Consider the following 19022-nt stretch of genomic DNA (forward strand, 5'->3'; position numbering starts at 1 on the left):
GCAGGTGCCTCGTTCATCAAGGGCATGGCATGTGCCTCGTTCCTCAAGGGCATGGCCGGTGCCTCGTTCGTCAAGGGCATGGCAGGTGCCTCGTTCGTCAAGGGCATGGCAGGTGCCTCGTTCATCAAGGGCATGGCAGGTGCCTCGTTCATCAAGGGCATGGCAGGTGCCTCGTTCATCAAGGGCATGGCAGGTGCCTCGTTCATCAAGGGCATGGCAGGTGCTACCATCCAGAGCGCTGTCACGGAGTGCGGGTAATTACTGGCGAAACGCCGTGCTCAGATTGTAATTGTGGCTTGGCTCTCCAACACATCGGTGTGCTGTACTCGTGACGAATTGGCACGTTCTGTTTACGTGACGACCCTTACTAGTTGACTGTGTCGGATGGTGGCGGGTGCTAACGACACTTTTATATTTACGCCATCTAACCCAAAAAAACCCGCTGACTTTTCGCGGTGACGTTGCCCGCACGCGGTGACGTCACTACGCCACCACGTGCTCACCGCGCGATGACTCATCGCGCCAGTCTTGCCCAGCCGCTGTCACCGCGCACTTTTTATCGCGATGACGTCACCACGCGAGCCGTGCTTCCGCGTGGTGACGTCACGCGGGCCGCCCCTCGCCGTGCAGTTGGGAGACGCCGAGGCGCGGGTGAGTGACGGAGCTCCGCGTTCGCGCCACTGAGCAGCGAACCGCACGGGCTCGACGCAGCGGGATGTGAGGCCGCCACGGCTGCGCCCGTCTCGCCTGCGGGCCGCGGCAGCCGCCACCGCTTCCTCGTCGCTTGCCATGGCCTCCGTCGCCCCGGGTCCCCCGCGTCCCCGCTTCCGTTCCTCATCTTTTGTATTTCCCAGCGCGGATAGGCGGCGAGCGCCGCGTCCGTACCTCCCATTGGCTGCAGCCGATCGGCGCCCGCCGCACGCGACCAATGGAGTTCGCCAACTCGGGTCGCGGCGCTCGCGCAGCGTGGGATTTGTAAATCGTTGCCACCCACGCCCATACGGGGTGGGGCCACGCTGCTGTCCCCGCCCTCTCTGGTGTCTGGTCCCTATGTGCGTGTGGTGCGTGTCACTGATGGGTGTGTGTCACTGATGGGTGTGTGCCACTGATGGGTGTGTGTCACTGATGGGTGTGTGTCACTGATGGGTGTGTATCACTGATGGGTGTGTGGTGTGTGTCACTGATGGGTGTGTCACTGATGGGTGTGTGGTGTGTGTCACTGATGGGTGTGTCACTGATGGGTGTGTGTGGTGTGTGTCACTGATGGGTGTGTGGTGTGTCACTGATGGGTGTGTGTCACTGATGGGTGTGTGGTGTGTCACTGATGGGTGTGTGGTGTGTCACTGATGGGTGTGTCACTGATGGGTGTGTGGTGTGTGTCACTGATGGGTGTGTCACTGATGGTTGTGTGTGGTGTGTGTCACTGATGGGTGTGTGTCACTGATGGGTGTGTGTCACTGATGGTTGTGTGTGGTGTGTGTCACTGATGGGTGTGTGTGGTTTGTGTCACTGATGGGTGTGTGGTGTGTGTCACTGATGGGTGTGTGTCACTGATGGGTGTGTGGTGTGTGTCACCGATGGGTGTCACTGATGGGTGTGTGTGGAGTGTGTCATTGATGGGTGTGTGGTGTGTGTCACTGATGGGTGTGTGGTGTGTGTCACTGATGGGTGTGTGTCACTGATGGGTGTGTGTCGTGTGTGTCACTGATGGGTGTGTGGTGTGTGTCACTGATGGGTGTGTGGTGTGTGTCACTGATGGGTGTGTGTCACTGATGGGTGTGTGTCACTGATGGGTGTGTGTGGTGTGTGTCACTGATGGGTGTGTGTGGTGTGTGCCACTGATGGGTGTGTGTGGTGTGTGTCACTGATGGGTGTGTGGTGTGTGTCACTGATAGGTGTGTGTGGTGTGTGTCACTGATGGGTGTGTGGGGTGTGTCACTGATGTGTGTGTGTGTCACTGATGGGTGTGTGTGGTGCGTGTCACTGATGGGTGTGTGTGGTGTGTGTCACTGATGGGTGTGTGGTTTGTGTCACTGATGGGTGTGTGTGGTGTGTGTCACTGATGGGTGTGTAGTGTGTCACTGATGGGTGTGTAGTGTGTCAGTGATGGGTGTGTGGTGTATGTCACTGATGGGTGTGTAGTATGTGTCACTGATGGGTGTGTAGTTTGTGTCACTGATGGGTGTGTAGTGTGTGTCACTGATGGGTGTGTGGTGTGTCACTGATGGGTGTGTGCTGTGTCACTGATGGGTGTCAACTACTAGAGTGGCCTAGTGTGGATTGTGTGCCACTAATGGGGTGTCAAGCATGATAATAGCTCAGCATTAGTGGAATGTTTTGGAATGATAAATTAAATCTCAGAATAACTCGGACGACAAAGTTTAGTGCAAAGAGTGTACACAATACTTATAATGGAAGAATAGAGTCCTGTGTTGATGTAGGTTTTAATAGCTCGATATATGAGAGCATTTGTCAGAGTCCTGTGTGTTTTGTAATGCCAGGTACGCACAGTGCGGCCAGTCACACGGGGCGATGTATGATTAACAGACTTTGCCAAGCTCAGAGCCGTGTAAATGCAGTCATAAATGTAGCCAAAGTGCAATATGGGTCTTCCAATGAAAGTAATGCAAAAACAGTTTTTAGTTTATTTATTTAAAAAATATAGCATCAGTGGCTGCAAAATGTAATAGTTGCCTCTCACATAAGTATCGGAATTATCGGTGTTATTGCCAACGCCTGGCAAGAGAATTGCAAAAGCAATTTGAATGTTGACCTCACCACACAAAAACGGTGGTCACAGGATGATGCTGTTTTACAGACAGGTTACAGTTTACGGGCTAGTTTCTGCAGTATTTCCTTTTGAAAATTAACAAATTAATATTCACAATATCAAACCTAAGAGGAGATGGCACGAGGCTGTCAGGGCAGATATTGGTGATTGGCGATTGCTGCATGCCAACTGTGCAGCATCTGCGGGTGCTGGCGGACGGTATGGACCATTGGCGAGGTGTGGTGGCATAAGTGGCTTTGCCAACGGTGACATATGGATCTATTGTATAAAGTAAAGTTTTTGATTGCCAGTTTTCTGCTTGGTTGTGGGGTTCTCATGTCTCAGTTTAAAAAGAGGTCATCTCAATGAGATGTTGTTTGGGAAAAAAATAAAAATTAATTTGTATCCAAACTAATATGGTAGTCGTATATTTAAATTATTTGGTTACTGTAATAACATGGCTCTGAGGAACAGTCTTATCAGTGACGCCTTGCCCTGAAAATGTTTGCCAACTCTGTGCCACTTCTCGTCGCATAATCATGCCACCTCTAGAGAGCGTCAGGGTTCTAGACTCTGCCCGCCCCACCCACTCTGCTGGTGAGGTGCTAACTAATTAGAAACATTATGATTGCATGATCCTGTGCTGCCAGAATCGCACATGAGCCAGTGACAAGGCTGTGGAGGTAGCAGTGCACTCTGGGCAGCCAGAGGGGCGGCAGCATGGAAGGAGGCAAGGACAAGTACGGCTTCTACGTAGGCTTGGGCCTGGCCATCAGCTCCAGCCTCTTCATCGGGGGCAGCTACATCCTCAAGAAGAAGGGTCTTCTGAAACTGGCGAAAACAGGGTCAACGAGGGCAGGTAGTGTCTCCTCAGCCACGGCATTTGCCTCCTGGCCCCACACTTACCCCTGACCACCAACAAAAGCCACGTGACTACGTGTGACTACGTGTTACTCCATGTGACGACAAACACCAGCCTCGTGACCAGAGACACCTGCTCTGTGACTACACGTGACAACCCATGATCAAACAACACCGGCCCTGTGACCACTCGTGATTACCTATCATTATTATTGCTACCCATAACCACCGACACTAACCCCATGACTGACCTGAGACCCTGGTCTCGGTGGCCGTATTGTGCTTCTGATGGTTGTCATGGCCCTCCCTACTTTACTAAAAGGTTTTTATTTGTACGTTTTTCCATTGTTCCCGTGTTGTGTCGTGTTGTGTTCCTTGTGCTGTGTATTACACTCTGAGATGCATTCACATGTAAGTGCTCTTTAAATGCAAACCATGCTTGTTAATTGTGAAAATAGAAAGCGTTTCATATGAAAAGCTTAATACGTGAACACGTTTAGTTTCAGCCCAGAATTTGTAATCCTGTGCGTTGCATCGTTTTTTCAGGGCAGGGTGGGCATGCCTACCTCAAGGAATGGCTTTGGTGGGCTGGACTTCTCTCCAGTAAGTTGTCCTTGTGTATCCCACACATGAAAATAAATGCATCAACAAACTCGTGAAAGTGCAGGGTGTATGAACATACAAAGCATTTATTTTCGCTCCTTTGAGGTTGTTAATCGTGGTCCACGCTTAATTGTCCAGGCAGCGGTCACAGCAGGTGGCCTTGTGATATGCAGGCAAGGATTGGTGGATCACACAGATGTTGTAATGCTCCCTTCCCGTGGGCGTCGAGGAGGTGCCATACCCTTGCTCACCAGGAAAAGGTGTACTGCAAGTGAACTAATCTCCATTCTGATTTAAAGCTTTCGTGACTGCAGGGATTCATATTATTGGTTATTTCGGTAAAGTCACGTAGAAGGGAAACAATAAAATAATAAAAATATAAAACAATAAAATTCTCACGACGTTTCGACTGCAACACAAGCAATCATCAGGTGTGAAAACCACAGCATGAAAAATTTGAAAAAAAGTACCCTGGCATCTACAAACTAAGTTGCCTCTGTGGTAGTAGTTACATTGGAGAAACCAAACGACATGTCTTGGACCGCATCCGTGAACACAAAGCAGATCTAAAACACGGTAGGACCAACACCTCGGCCATGGCAGATCACTGTTATAATTCAGTAGGCTCACATGACATTGACTTCTCCAAGACAGAGGTTATCTGCAAGCCATCTGGCTACCATGAGAGATTCGTTCATGAGGCTATCCACATATACAAACACAGAGACAATTTCAACCGAGAAGATGGATTCTGGCTTAGCAATCATTGGAAGGATTTGATAAACCATTTCGGGTCTTAATTGATTGTTCATTCTTACTTTGGCTTTCAGACTGCATAATATTATTTTCGTCTCTCCCCTCTTTTCCGAACATAGATGGACTCGTCCATCTGAATAACTGCCAAATCGCTCTCCGTGGTGCTAACGTAAAAAAACCCGCCACTTTTTTCAAATTTTTCTTGCTGTGGTTTTCACACCTGATGATGATTGCTTGTGTTGCAGTCGAAACTTCGTGAGAATTTTATTGTTTTATATTTTTATTATTTTATTGTTTCCCTTCTACCTGACTTTACTGAAAGAACCAAGAATATATAATCTCCATTTCTTCCCATCTCAGTGTTACCCCTGAGTGTAAGGTGTGGGATTTCTTTGGATGCTCCAGTTTCATCCAACTTGTATAATAAACACAACTCATCAATAACTGGCTGAAAATATATTAACATAAACAACAAATGCAGTACCCTTCTGAAAAGAGTCTGTGGATTTAGTCTGGCTTTCCTGGATACATAAGTAAATTGTAAATATTAATTCCATTTTAAGAAATGACAGGAAGCACGTGCATTAATTGAATCTGCCATGAACATATTTAGAAAAATCCCAACGTACTTGCAGATGCTAACCATCAACGCGTATCCATTCACCACCATGCCCCCTCTATGAATGTTGCTTTCGTGTCGTTGCGCAGTGGGAGCTGGCGAGGGCGCGAACTTCGCTGCCTATGCATTTGCTCCGGCCACACTGGTCACTCCGCTGGGTGCCCTGAGTGTCCTTGTCAGGTGAGTGTGCACCTGGTCAAACAGAGCAAGATCCCAGCTGCTGAGCCCATTAATGTTATAAAGTGCAATAAACTCTCGGAGAATTTGAATTGCCACAAAGTCAACATTAATTTTTTCACAGCCATCGCCAATTATTTAAAAAAATCCACTGCATCACTTCTGCAAGAATCTGTAGTTATTGCAATGTTGACACTTGATCTTCAAGGTCTGCTCTTACAGTATATCACAATCTCACTGTAGGTCTTCCCTTTGACTACCAACTTCCAGGTACCACTCCACGCCTGTCTCGGTCACCTGCCCTCCGGCATTCTACACAATTGTCCCACGTATCGCGAACTCCTTTTACGGATTGCACCTCCAACACGGTCGCGCCATTTTCTGTTCCGAACTTCCACATTTATTAAACCAGGACTGTCCCGTCCAACCGGGACGTTTGGCATATTTATCCATGGTAGGTTACTGGTGTTCCCTGGTGGTTTTATGTCGGTGCAGTGGTTATGTATAGCCGTGTCGCTGCGTGTCTCCGTGCACCCCACAGTGCAGTGCTGTCGTCGTACTACCTGAATGAGAAGCTGAACCTACATGGAAAGCTGGGCTGCATGCTGTGCCTGTTGGGCTCCACTGTCATGGTGATCCACGCTCCACAGGAGGAAGAGGTGGAGTCTCTGGAGGTGATGGCTGTAAAGCTGCAAGACCCCGGTGAGTGCTGACTCAGCTATGGCTGACACAGCGGCATACCTGGCAGCTTTTGAAGCCTTAGCAACAGCTGTTGATAGGGAAACATCTATTGCATACACGTATTGGCAGTGGTTGAAATGGGAATGTAGGAATGCCAGCATTAAAGCCTTTTGCTGATGCTTGTTGCTGCTTCCCCTCTACGGAAACATTGTCACTTAGCAATAGGAACCATTCTGAAGAGTATCAGCGCACGTATGTGGTGTTCTAAGAAGTGCCAGTATGGCATATTGACACATACCACTGCGAACGAGCATAAACTTTGTCATAAAACATTATATCATTCTTTCGTATGGCTGCTGATGTAGATGCAGAGCAACAACTACAATTTCACATTCAGGTGGTCAAGCCAGATAACCACGTCAGGATTACTGGAGTGTATCGCTGTGATGTCTCCTACGTATTTGTTAACCGGGCTTTGCATCGGTATATGTTGTATGGTCTGTTCTGGATTACCACAGTTGCACACTGGAGAATTGTTATTTTCCATTTGTACATCAGGTATCCGCATCTGCCATAGTTTGTGCACTGGATGTGGTTTAGGGTGGTCCATGAGCTTCACGGAAGATCAAACCGAGGGATCTTCTGTGTTGAGTCTTTCACAAGATGTTTGTTTGTGGTTCTTTTGAACTCCATTGAGTGTGACTTTAAGCGATGACGAGGGATGTTATTGAGGTCCTGATTAATGGGAAGGCGACTGTTCTCCTCGATTCGCAGGACTTCCCAGAGGGTTGCAGCGTTGCGGCGGATGAGTGGAGAAGAGATGTGGTGACAGCACGGGCAGCCAGGGTGTTGGGGTCTACTTGAGGGTGCTAGTGATATACCACATTGCAGTGTTCAATTGGACATCAACAAGTCGAGTGTGACTACTCCTGGTCCATACTGGTGCACAGTACTCGGCTATAGAGTACACGAGGGCCATCGGTGATGTCCATATCACTGGGTGCTGTGGCACCTCAGCTTGTGTTTGCCAGTTTCTGAACCAAGTTGATCCTTGTTTTGGTCTTGGCAGCTACCTTTTTCAGGTGGTCATGGAAGGTTAGCGCACGGTCCAGATTCACTCTGAGATAGGTTTGAATTATAATTGTTTACTTGGGAAAGTCTCACGGTTCTGTATTTTCAACTAAAGTAGCTTTTGGTTCTTTCGGTAAAGTCACGTAGATAGAACATTAATAGACCACGACGTTTCGATCGCAACACAAGCAATCGTCATCAGGTGAGACAAACACAGCAGGAGAACTGCTGAGGCAGGAGAAAGAGCTACTGCAAGAAGAAGGTTATATAGGCTTGAGGTGGGCTCAACCCAAGGGTAAGTGGGCAGAGCTGGAGATGAATTTGCATGTAAATGTAAGAGATTAGCATGTCAATGTGAGACGGCTCCAGCAACCGGGGGCTGTGCCAATGCAAGAGCAACTACGAGGAGAGACCAGCATGTCAACGAGAGAGACACACATAGAGAGAGACACACAAAGAGGGACAACCCACAAACAGAGAGTTACATCCACATAGAGAGAGATACACACAGAGACACACACAGAGAGACAACCACAGAGAGACACACATAGAGAGACACACGCACATAGAGAGAGACACAACAACAACAACCGCCATTCGCCACTAAGTGGCGGTGACGCCACCACGACGCTTGTGCCAGGCTATGTGCACCTTGAGGCCACGTGAAGTGTCGAACGCCCGCTGGCAGGAGGTCACAGGGCAGACCCAGGTGCCACGGGTCGACTGACTGAGATGACTGGCTGATGCACCACCTGTGCCCCCTACTGTGCCAAATTGCTGTGCTTTAGCCACCCGGTGCTCCGCTCATTGTTGTGAGCGTCGCTCCTCCACCCTCCGTTGTTGTTGGAGTGCGACTGCCTCCAACTGCCCAGCAGCGTTTTTCATGAGCTTCCTCCACAGAGGCCGATCTTGACACCGCTGGTACCAGTCATCGGCAAGTCCACTCAACTCCACATCCTCCTGTACCACATCACTCCATCTCTTCTCAAGCCCGTGCTGCGCCCGTTTATCCCCCTCTATCCGGCTGAACAAAAGCTGTTTAGGCATGCGGTAACTGGGCATGTGGGCTCCATGACCCAGCCAACGCAGCCTTGCCTGCCGGAGGAGCTCACCGATGGGGCTTTGCCCAGATCTTTCAAGGATTTGTGAGCTCCTCACACAATCCAGCCTGGTTAAACCCAGGATGGATCGTAGGCAAGCCAGCCTAAATGTTTCCAATCGGCGAAGATGCTCCATTAGGGGGGTCCACGTTTCACAAGCGTAACGAAGGGAGGGAATGACCGTGGCCGAGAAGACTTGAAGCTTCGTGCGGAGCGACAGACCAGGGAGCTTCCACACAGTGTTACGCAACCGATGAAAATATAATGCTGCTCGACTGATTCTGAGTGAGACCTCTGCTGTCAAACCGGAGCCGGTCATGAGCACACTGCCCAGGTATGGGAAACTCTCCACTCTCTCCACAACTGCCCCATCACCAATTGGGAGTTGTGGGGGTGGGTTGCCCGATGGTACAAAATACCCAGGCAGGTGCTTAGCTTTGGTGGGGCTGATGGTAAGGCCCCACCTCTTAGTGGCACGCTCCAGTTTCAGCAGCAGCGCCTCCAACTCCTCCTCTGAGTGAGCGGCAATTATCAGATCATCGGCATACATAATGTGGTTGACCAATAGGGAGCCATCCCTTGACCGCACCCGGGCATCGATCAGCCTCTCATTGTATCTGTACCAGATGGAAATTCCCTTGGTACAGCCATCAAAGGCTTCACAAACTACGTGGTCGAAAAAGATGTTAAATAATGTGGGAGCCAGAGGACATCCCTGTCGCACCCCAAGGTGAACAGGGAATGGCTCTGACTCCCGGCCACATAGTTTTACCCGGGCCCGCTCACTATGATGAAGGTCTTTAATGATCGTGAGCAGAGGGTCAGGGACTTGGAAAGCACGAAGAACAACCCAGAGCCCAGGCCTTCTGATGGTCAATAAAGCAGAGATGTAGGTCTTGTTGGAATTCCCTACACCTCTGCTGTAGCAAATGGACAGAAAATATGGCATCTGCGCAGGACCGCCCTTTCCTGAAACAACATTGAGGCTCCGCAAGCCGCTACCTCAGCGTGCCTGGCAAGGTGATATTGAATAATCCTTGCCAGGACTTTTCCCAGCACACTGAGCAGTCAGATACCCCTGTAGTTGTTACAGTCTGTGCGGTCCCCCTTCTTAAAGAGAGGGACCACAAGGGCATCCTTCCAATCCTGCGGAACCCGTCCAGTGGTCCAGACTGTTGTTATGATGTCATGTAGGGCAGTCTGTGCACAAACGCCACCCTCCCTCAGCAATTCGCTTGGGAGATCATCTCTGCCCGGTGCCTTTCCTGGTCTCAGACTCTGGATCGCCTTTAGTGCATCCTCAACAGATGGCACCTCAGCCAGCCACTCACAGGGGGTGACTTCTTCCTCCCAATATTTGAGGCACTGCAGCCTCAACAAGGTCATTTCCACTTTGTCCCACGATGTTTTCCATGTAGAGGGATTTACCCTCTCCCAAGACTTCACAGAAATGCTCAGCAAATCTGCAACCCTGTTCCTGGGGGTCAGAGATTGGATCACCGTTTTTTCCCCAAATAATGGTAATAGATGTGACGCTGCAGGTTACTTTTTTGATGGAGTTAAATAGGGATTTGTGATTGCGGGCCATTGAGGCAGACTCCATCTCCTCAGCAACCCGCGACCACCACCTATCCTTGCAGTGCCTCACGGCTCTCCGAAACCTCTGAGCGAAGGCTTTGGTAAGCCTCCTCATACTCTGACGTGGGATGCTGTAGATGGTAAGAATCGCTTTTTCTAAGCCATCCTGAACACCTCCTCTGTCAGCCAGGGTATCTGGGAAGGTCTGGAACGTGTGCCCAAAGCAGCCATTGCAGCTGCCTGAGTCATAGTCCTAAACCTCGCCCATTTACCCTCGACATCTGGAGGAGTGGGGGACGATGCCAACCCCAGCCGCAAGCGATGATGAAATTCTCGCTTGCAACTTTCATCAGCTAGCTGAGACCAGGCCACCTTAGCTTGGAATGGGGTTCTGGGTGTACACCGGAGTGGAAGAATGGCAGGTGCATCTTACAGATGACAAGTCGATGGTCAAAGGGCAGATCAGCCCCACGGTAGGTCCTGGTGTCAAGGACATGGGCCCGCATCCGCTGTTCCGTCACAATGTAGTCCAGAAGATGTTCTTGCTTGGACCCGGCATGCATCCATGATGTTGTGTGGATGCGCTGATGCCGGGACAGCATGTTGGTAATTACAAGCCCATGGGCTGCACAAAAATCTAGCAGCCTCCTACCGTTGTTATTGAGCTGATCTGGCCCATGCCTTCCAATCACTCCAGACCAGGTGCCAGCATCATGATCAACTCGGGCATTTAAGTCACCCAACAAGATGACTCTATCCCGAGGGGCCACTTTAGCCAGCACCTGTGACACGAGGTCATAGAATGCATCTGACTCATCGTCCTTGCCTGCATCCCTCCACGGATGTTCGTCTTCGATGGGGGCATAAGTAACCACGACCACCACTCCTCGCCTCGGGTTGATGGGAAGGCGAGCCCAAAGTAGCCTGGGGCTTACAGCTTCCCACACCTCACCGCCATGCTCCCACGTCCCCTTCATTCTTTTGTTCAGAAGAAGAACCACTCCCTGTTGTTTGGTAGTCTCCTGCCCCGAGTAGAGGACTGTCCACCCCTCATGGTGGCAGGAGCAAGAGCCGTTCCACCGGACCTCCTAAATGCCACGCGGTACCAGTCCAGCTTCCAACAGAGGAGTGGCAGCCTCTTCTCCGCAGTGAGCATTCGAACATTCTACGTGGCCATCCGTAGTGGCTTTTTGTTGTTTCTGGAGGAGCCCCGAGGGTAAAGATTCAATCTCCTGGCTCCGCCAAATGGGGTTTGGCCAGGAGACGTCATAGATGCCTGTCCCCCCAGGGCCTCCGGTACAAGCTTATTAATTAGATATTTTTTACATGTCTTTGTGATAATTTATTGAAGTTGGAGGGGCTACCAGCCCCTCGCACCCATCCAGAGCCCCCATTTGGCCGCTGTGGTGGTTACCAACGCCCTGAGGGGAAAGGCCAATTGGAATTGGCCCTCCCCCCCACAGCACTGTCCACAGCAGCATTGCCGTCCGGCACCACAAGAAGGTAGGGCTTTTTGCCAGATAGAGAGAGACACACACACAGAGACACACAGAGAGAGACACACCCAGAGAGACACACACACAGAGAGACACACAGAGAGAGAGAGACCCACACAGAGAGAGACGCATACAGAGACACAGAGACACAACACAGAGAGACACACAGAGAGACAACCCCCACACAGAGAGAGACACACACACAGAGAGACACAGAGAGAGAGAGACACAAAGAGAGACACAAAGAGAGAGAGACACACACATAGAGACATACAGAGAGAGAGAGACACACACACAGAGAGACACACACACAGAGACACAGACAGAGACACACAGAGAGAGAGACACACAGAGAGACAACCACAGAGAGAGAGAGAGAGACACACATAGAGAGAGACAGAGAGAGAGAGACACACAGGGAGAAAACCCCCACACTCAGAGAGACACAATATAGAGAGACACAGAGATAGAGACACCCACACTCAGAGAGACACCCACACACAGAGAGACACAGAGTGAGAGACACACACACAGAGAGACATATACAGAAACACCACAGCCAATTATAGTCTGTTAAAAAACGAGAGCTCCTGCCACATCGAGATAAAGGGGCAATGGTAGCTGTGTTAGTGAGACAGCCTGTTAATGTAAAGACATTTAACCTGGTGATGTACCAGAGAGTCGGAAATAACTGCTGACATCGGCAGGTAGGATGGAAACATCACAGTCAGTTAAGACTTTATCTGGATAATAACTTCCTTCCAATGATTGCTCAGTTTTACCCATCTTTCCAGTTGAAGTTGTGTCTGTGTTTATATATCTGGATGGCTTCATGAACAAATCTCTGATGATAGCCGGTGGGTTTGCAGAGTACCTTCGTCTTGGAAAAATCAATTTCGTGTGAGTCCACAGCGTTAAAACAATGTTCAGCAACGGCAGAGGTATTGGTCCTATCGTGTTTCAGATCTGCCTTGTGTTCCTGAACACGGTCCGAGACATGTCGTTTCGTTTCCCCAATGTAACTGCTGCCGCAGTCACAGCTTAGTTTGTAGACACCAGGGTATTGCATGTCAGGAATTACATCCTTCACAAATGGGATCAAATCACAGATTTTGTGTACTGTGTTGAAACGAACCTGGTTCTTGTGTTTGTTCAAGATTTTGGAAATCTTTTTGGTAAGGTGATGGTTTTTATTGGGTACCTCAGATAGTTGTCTCCCCATCGCTGGGGAGACAGCTTTGCGGATTGTGTGGTCAGAATATCCATTCATCCTGAGGGCTTGGTGTACGTGCTCCAGCTCGCTGGCTAGGTGGTGGTGGTCGGAGATGCAACGGGCCCTATGGTGTAATGTTTTGATGAGGGAATTATTCTGGGCTGGATGGTGGTGGGAGTCAGGCTTTAGATAGGCATCCTTGTGGGTGGCTTTCCTGTAGACAGTGTCCCAATGAGCCATCAGGTCTCTTCTCTAGGAATGGTAACTTGCCATCCTTTTCCACTTCCACGGTGAATGTGATGGCTGGGTGTATAGAATTGATGTGGTTGAAGAATTGGTTTAGTGCTGGTTGGCCATGTGGCCAGATGACGAACGTGTCATCTACGTATCTCTTCCACAGGGAAGGACGTAGGGTGGATGTCTGGATGGCATCTGTCTCATTTTTCTCCATGAAAACATTCACTACCACTGGCAATAAGGGAGAACCCATTGAGGTACCTTCATCTTGTTTGTAGAATGTACTATTCCAGGTGAAGTAAGTGTTGGTAAGGTAGTGCCTCACCAAAGTTGGCACATTCGGTCCCTGTTGGGATAAGTCTTCAATGATTGCAATGGTGTCAAGTACAAGTACATTGGGGAACAGAGAGACTACATCGAAACTGACAAGCAAATCATCTGGAGACGGTGAGATGTCTTTGATTAGAGAAACCAAGTGAACTGAGGTAAGTACAGCTGAGGTGGTCTTGCCAGTGAATGGAAGCAGGGTCTCAGACAGAAATCGGGCCAGTTTGTAGGTGGGTGAGTTAATGGTGGAGACGATGGGATGGAGCGGTGTACCTTTTTTATGAATTTTTGGAAGGCTATAAAATCTGGGTGGTCTAGCAGCCAGTAACAAGATATAGTAATAGGCTTTACCCTTTTTAACTGGCACAAAAAAAGGTCTCATAATGTAAATGCTCACCCCGGGCCCTCAATACTCTGATAGTGCGCTGTTTTTGAGTTGTACGCCTTTTGGCGTCTTCTGGTCCAACACCAGTGGAGACTAGGCTCTAAAGAAAGCCGTCTCGGGTGGGGACCAATCAAATTCAAGGACAGTGCATATTATTATCAGAGTTGTCTCTTTGTTTGCATTTTGACTGCTTGTGTTGTGGTTATTGCAGACATGATGCCTTGAATAAAGGTGTCAGTTTTTTGTGCCAGTTAAAAGGGTAAAACCTATTACTATATCTTGTTACTGGCAAAGGAGGTCTCATAATGTAAATGCTCACCCTGGGCCCTCAATACTCTGATAGTGTGCTGTTTTTGAGTTGTACGCCTTTTGGCGTCTTCTGGTCCAACACCAGTGGAGACTAGGCTCTAAAGAAAGCCGTCTCGGGTGTGGACCAATCAAATTCAAGGACAGTGCATATTATTATCAGAGTTGTCTTTTTGTTTGCATTTTGACTGCTTGTGTTGTGGTTATTGCAGACATGATGCCTTGAATAAAGGTGTCAGTTTTTTGTACCAGTTAAAAGGGTAAAACCTATTACTATAACTTCTTCTTAGACAGGAGGTTGAATTTAGCAATCAGGTTAACTTTACATTTGGTTGACATTGAAGCGGCAGAAGAAACTACCATGTTATCTACATGGTCCAAATCAGATGTGGAAATTTTTTCTGTCAATGCTAAGTGAGATTGTGAGAGTCTTGTTTAAATTATCAAGCTCAAATCGGAGCAGCCTTATTCGCTCTGAGATTAGGGCTAGGCTAGTCCTGAACAAGATCCGTTTAGCATTAGGAGAAGTGACAGCAGCAGATGTGAGTGTAAAGGCGATCGGTATCACCTTGGTGTCGCGGCATCTCTTCAGAAAGGTGAGCGACTCGATCAGGTGAGCCTTCTTGTCTCGCAGTCTGTTAAAAGATCTAACAGTTGTATGGAAACCCTCCCCGTAGAGGCGGTTCAGTCTTGATTTGAAGCTTTCGTGATTGCAGGAATCCATACTCTTTGGTTCTTTCGGTAAAGTCTCGTAGATAGAAAATGTCGTGATCTATTAATTTTCTATCTACGTAAAGTAGCTTTGCAGTATAACTTTTCAAATTTGGCAACTTTGGACCATGACACCGGCACCCAATGGTCTACTCTTCTTTGAATGACGTCACAGATTCGTTTAAGGTTCACTTTGAAGCAGACGACACATATTTTAGAGTTATTATACCCACAGTATTAACCAGGGTGGCCTGCTGGTTTCAAAATAATTACAGTTTATTAATGAGTTGTAAGCATTGACATGCCTATAGGACCTGTGTTTTTTTTTATTAAACCTTACAAAAAATTACTTATCTATCCAGGAGAGCCACGCTGAGTCACAGGACTTTTTGTCAGGAGGGTTCTGTATTGGGTTTTAATTTTAAGATGTTTTTGGACAACTGGACTTTCATATACAATTCGGAGGAAACCGGAGCACCCGGAGAAAACCCACGCACGCGAGGGGGCAACGCTCTATCCTCGCACAGATGTAAACAGATGGTGCTTGCTGGTTACTGCCTTCTGGCAAGCCAGGGTATAGCACCTCCTCTTCGCCCACGGAAAGTTTCACAACACTTATGCGGTGATCCACCAACCCTTGCCTCCACACTGCTGGATCACAGGCCGCATGCATAGCCACCACCACCTGGCTACTGTAAGTGCATAGGGATTAAATATGCAACATGCACAAGTTGTGACAATTTTGCACCTAGCCTAAATTTAGTGTAAGGTGTGTCTATTGCAGCTATTTGAAAGCTATTGTTCACTGCAACATTCCAGCCATTAGTAAGATCACTGAGCATCAGCGGAACCTGATGAACAATTGCAGCCTTGTTATATACTGCATAGTCAATGTATTTTACCACGGTGCCTACCGCGTCTGCAAACCGCTGGATTAGATGCGAATGCCACCAGCCTCCTGTTGTTGCTGTGTGCGTGCTGCAGGCTTTATCGTGTTTGCCACTGTGGTTGTCATCTCCTCCCTGGTGCTGGTGTTCGCCGTGGCCCCGCGGTACGGCCAGACCAACGTGCTGGTCTACATTTCCATCTGCTCGGTGATCGGCGCGCTCTCCGTCTCCTCCGTCAAGGGCCTGGGCATCGCCATCAAAGAGGCCATAGGCGGGCGGCCCATGTTCAAGGAGCCGCTTACGTGGATCCTGCTCATGAGCCTCGTGGCTTGCGTGGCGACGCAGATCAATTACCTCAACAAGGCGCTTGACATCTTCAACACATCCATCGTGACACCGATCTACTACGTGTTCTTCACCACGTCTGTCATGGTGTGCTCCGCCATCCTATTCAAAGGTGACGTGAACCCAGTGGAACGTAACCTGTTTACTATATATTTTGGTGGTCATGTGTTGAATCTGAGCAAGCACAAAAGTCTTTAAATCTAGTGAGTGGGTGCTTTCTGCTTGCTCAAAAGTGCTTATTGTTACAAATGACATAGAGGGTATTAATATCCTACAGCAGACGGAGTGCCGTTGGTACATTTTCACAGTGGCTGTTGGATTTGAACAAATTGGCCCCACGGCATGCGCACAAACATCTGGGCTATCCACTTTATCCAAATGCGGGTTTTGCGGTCGTAATTTATAAACGCGTTTGTTATTTAGTAACTGTGCACTGCTCCACCCTGTCGCAGAGTGGTACCACATGTCAGCAGCGGACATCATCGGAACTATCAGCGGCTTCCTCACCATCATCCTGGGTATCTTCCTGCTGCACGCATTCAAGGACATCAACCTGACGCTCGGTTCGCTGCCGACGTTCATGCGCCGATTCGATCGGGCGCCCTCAATGACGAACGGCGGCACAAGCGATCGGCAGAGCTTGCTGAACGGCGACGCCGCGGAGCACCACGCCCCCTTGGCACGCTCCTTCCCGTCGGGCCGGCGCAATGGCAGCGTGCTCGACATCTGAGCTTGAAGGCCGCCGGTGACTCACACAGAGGTGCCTCCTTTTTTATGGCAATCCAAGGACGCGGGCGCATCCCTTGCAACGCGACACCTCTCTCTCTCTCTTGGCCGCATCGCAGAAACTCAATGCGGTTGTCAGCAGTGGAGTGAACTCGTGGCCACCGTCGCAGACCCATCTTGATGGAAGAGGAGAAGCGTTGACTGCGCAATAAATGAACTGAGCGACGTTTGTGAATTCCTTCTGTTATTATTTTGGAGCAATATACATAACCCATGGAATGCTGGCATGAGACCAGCAATGGAGGCATGCACGGTTGCACATTGGAAAAACTGCAACACATGGGTGGGTGGGATAGCTCAAGTGGCTGTGCTCTCCATGTCAAAGCAATGACTCGGCACTGCCTTTTAAAGCCAAAACATCTAGTCGTACGCAATAGGACCTCATTTGCAGCAAGTTTGATGATCTCATTCCGGTCACCGATGGCTGCATGAAAGGACCCATATTAAAATGTATGTTTGCGTGTGATTCAGTCAAATTCATCATTGTAGGCCTACTTGACAGACGGTTCTCTCTCCTGCACATCTTAAGAGAGCAGTGTCGCGGTTTCTACAGCTGGACGATGAATGGAGAGCAGGCTGAGGTCTGTTATTGCTCTGCTGGGTTCCACACTGTAACATGCATCTCTTCAACCCGTAGTGGAATATCAACATGGAATAATGCTTCGCATTTTACAGATTACTGCACCACAAATGGAATATACACACATGTTGAAAAAAACGTAAACGTTGACATACTAAATTTTAGTCGCAGTTTTTCAAGGTAAAATTTGGTGTTGCATATTTTTAGTATCGGGCTGCATTGCTTACAATGAGCACACATTACATTTCCGTGCACATAAAGCAGTTTCTTGTACTGTAGGTTTATCTTGCTGTTGAAGTTGACATGTAACAATATCACATTGCAGCCTGCGTTGTTATTCAATTATATATTTTGTATTATTTACATTTGAGCTTTAAAGCCAGAGTGCTTTTGATGTATTCATCCAAGAGTTGCACGTGTAAAGTGTTCCATGCAATTGAAACAATGAAACGTATTGCCTGTATGTATTCATCGGGTCTCTCGGTCTCTGTTCTGCAACTGGGGACTTGGTGCACAGAGGTTGCTCGTAGAGCAGTTGGACTATTCTGATTTAGGTATAAAAATTTAATGATTTTACCATTGGTTGAAGTGTTTGCTGTATTATTATTTGCTTGGTAACGGTTGTAATTGGAAAAGGAGTTTGTTTTTATTTGTTGAGATTGCCCATGGCTCAACAATACACACTGGTGTATGATTCAGCGTTTATTTTATTTAGTACGAAGGTTGAGGACTAATTTTACATTTTGGACCAAATGGATTTGAGGTAATAGATTTTTTTTAATTGTATGTTTGGAAAGTTGATTGTAAAATAAAAATTTACATCTTTTTGAGGGAATCTGTAATTTTAATAAATCATATCTGTAAACCAGTATTTGAACGTCTAAACTTTGTCACCTTACAGTTAGTGATTTTGTGTATTGCAGTGCTAAACGACAATAAGCTGCTCATTATGGTGCTTGATTTGCCTCCAGGGCTCGGTTAATGCTTGTAACAGTAGACGTGGACAGAACCAGCACTGCGGAGTATATGGCTTCAATCCGAGCTGGTTGTCAAACAGAGCAAGCTCTAAAGTGTTAAGTTGGTAGCCATAGTCTAACCTGTATGTTTTGGCAGCCAGTGCTATAATTTACAATTGATATGGCCAACTAATCTGGCACAAGACCTTCCACCACCCAACAGCCAATGTAATTCAATTGTCACCGTGCAAGTGCCAATTATAATTGTTTCAGTTCACCGGTAAGTTTAACAACAATTCTCACAACCACATGTAGCAAGAAATTAGACGTGGTGTATTTGTAGTGTGTCGAACGAGGCACACACAGGAATCTGGAGGCACCACACTTTATTATTACACTAGCTTTCCTACCCAGCTTCGCCCGGGACTTGGATTCTTGTCTTGGTTTAATACACGGCCTACGCGGAGCGTAGGGGGGGGGGGGGGTGCGTGACGTCAGCAGGCACACTGCGTGACGCTGCCGCATGCGGGTGACATCATAGATGTGACGTCACCGCTCACTTGCCGTGCAAAATATA

At 48.4% G+C, this 19022-nt stretch overlaps 1 protein-coding gene across 3 annotated transcripts; it reads left to right on the top strand.

Annotated features, from left to right (window-relative positions):
• Positions 1-519: 519 nt before the first annotated feature.
• On the top strand, positions 520-18357 carry LOC116943691 (magnesium transporter NIPA2-like). Of its 3 annotated transcripts, none has more exons than XM_032956779.2 (7): positions 520-651; positions 3421-3629; positions 4178-4234; positions 5699-5789; positions 6328-6488; positions 15876-16235; positions 16576-18357. In XM_032956779.2, the coding sequence occupies exons 2-7, from the start codon at positions 3491-3493 to the stop codon at positions 16851-16853; spliced, it is 1086 nt and encodes a 361-aa protein (XP_032812670.1). In that variant the 5' UTR covers positions 520-651; positions 3421-3490; the 3' UTR covers positions 16854-18357. The 3 variants fall into 3 exon arrangements, with proteins under 3 accessions (XP_032812670.1, XP_032812672.1, XP_032812671.1); XM_032956781.2 differs by lacking the exon at positions 520-651 and adding an exon at positions 1029-1052; XM_032956780.2 differs by lacking the exon at positions 520-651 and adding an exon at positions 1039-1061.
• The last annotated feature ends 665 nt before the right edge of the window (positions 18358-19022 follow it).

This window comes from Petromyzon marinus, chromosome 18 (assembly GCF_048934315.1).
Source record: "Petromyzon marinus isolate PM22_M1 ecotype Great Lakes invasive population chromosome 18, UKy_Petmar_22M1.pri1.0, whole genome shotgun sequence".
NCBI lineage: Eukaryota > Metazoa > Chordata > Hyperoartia > Petromyzontiformes > Petromyzontidae > Petromyzon > Petromyzon marinus.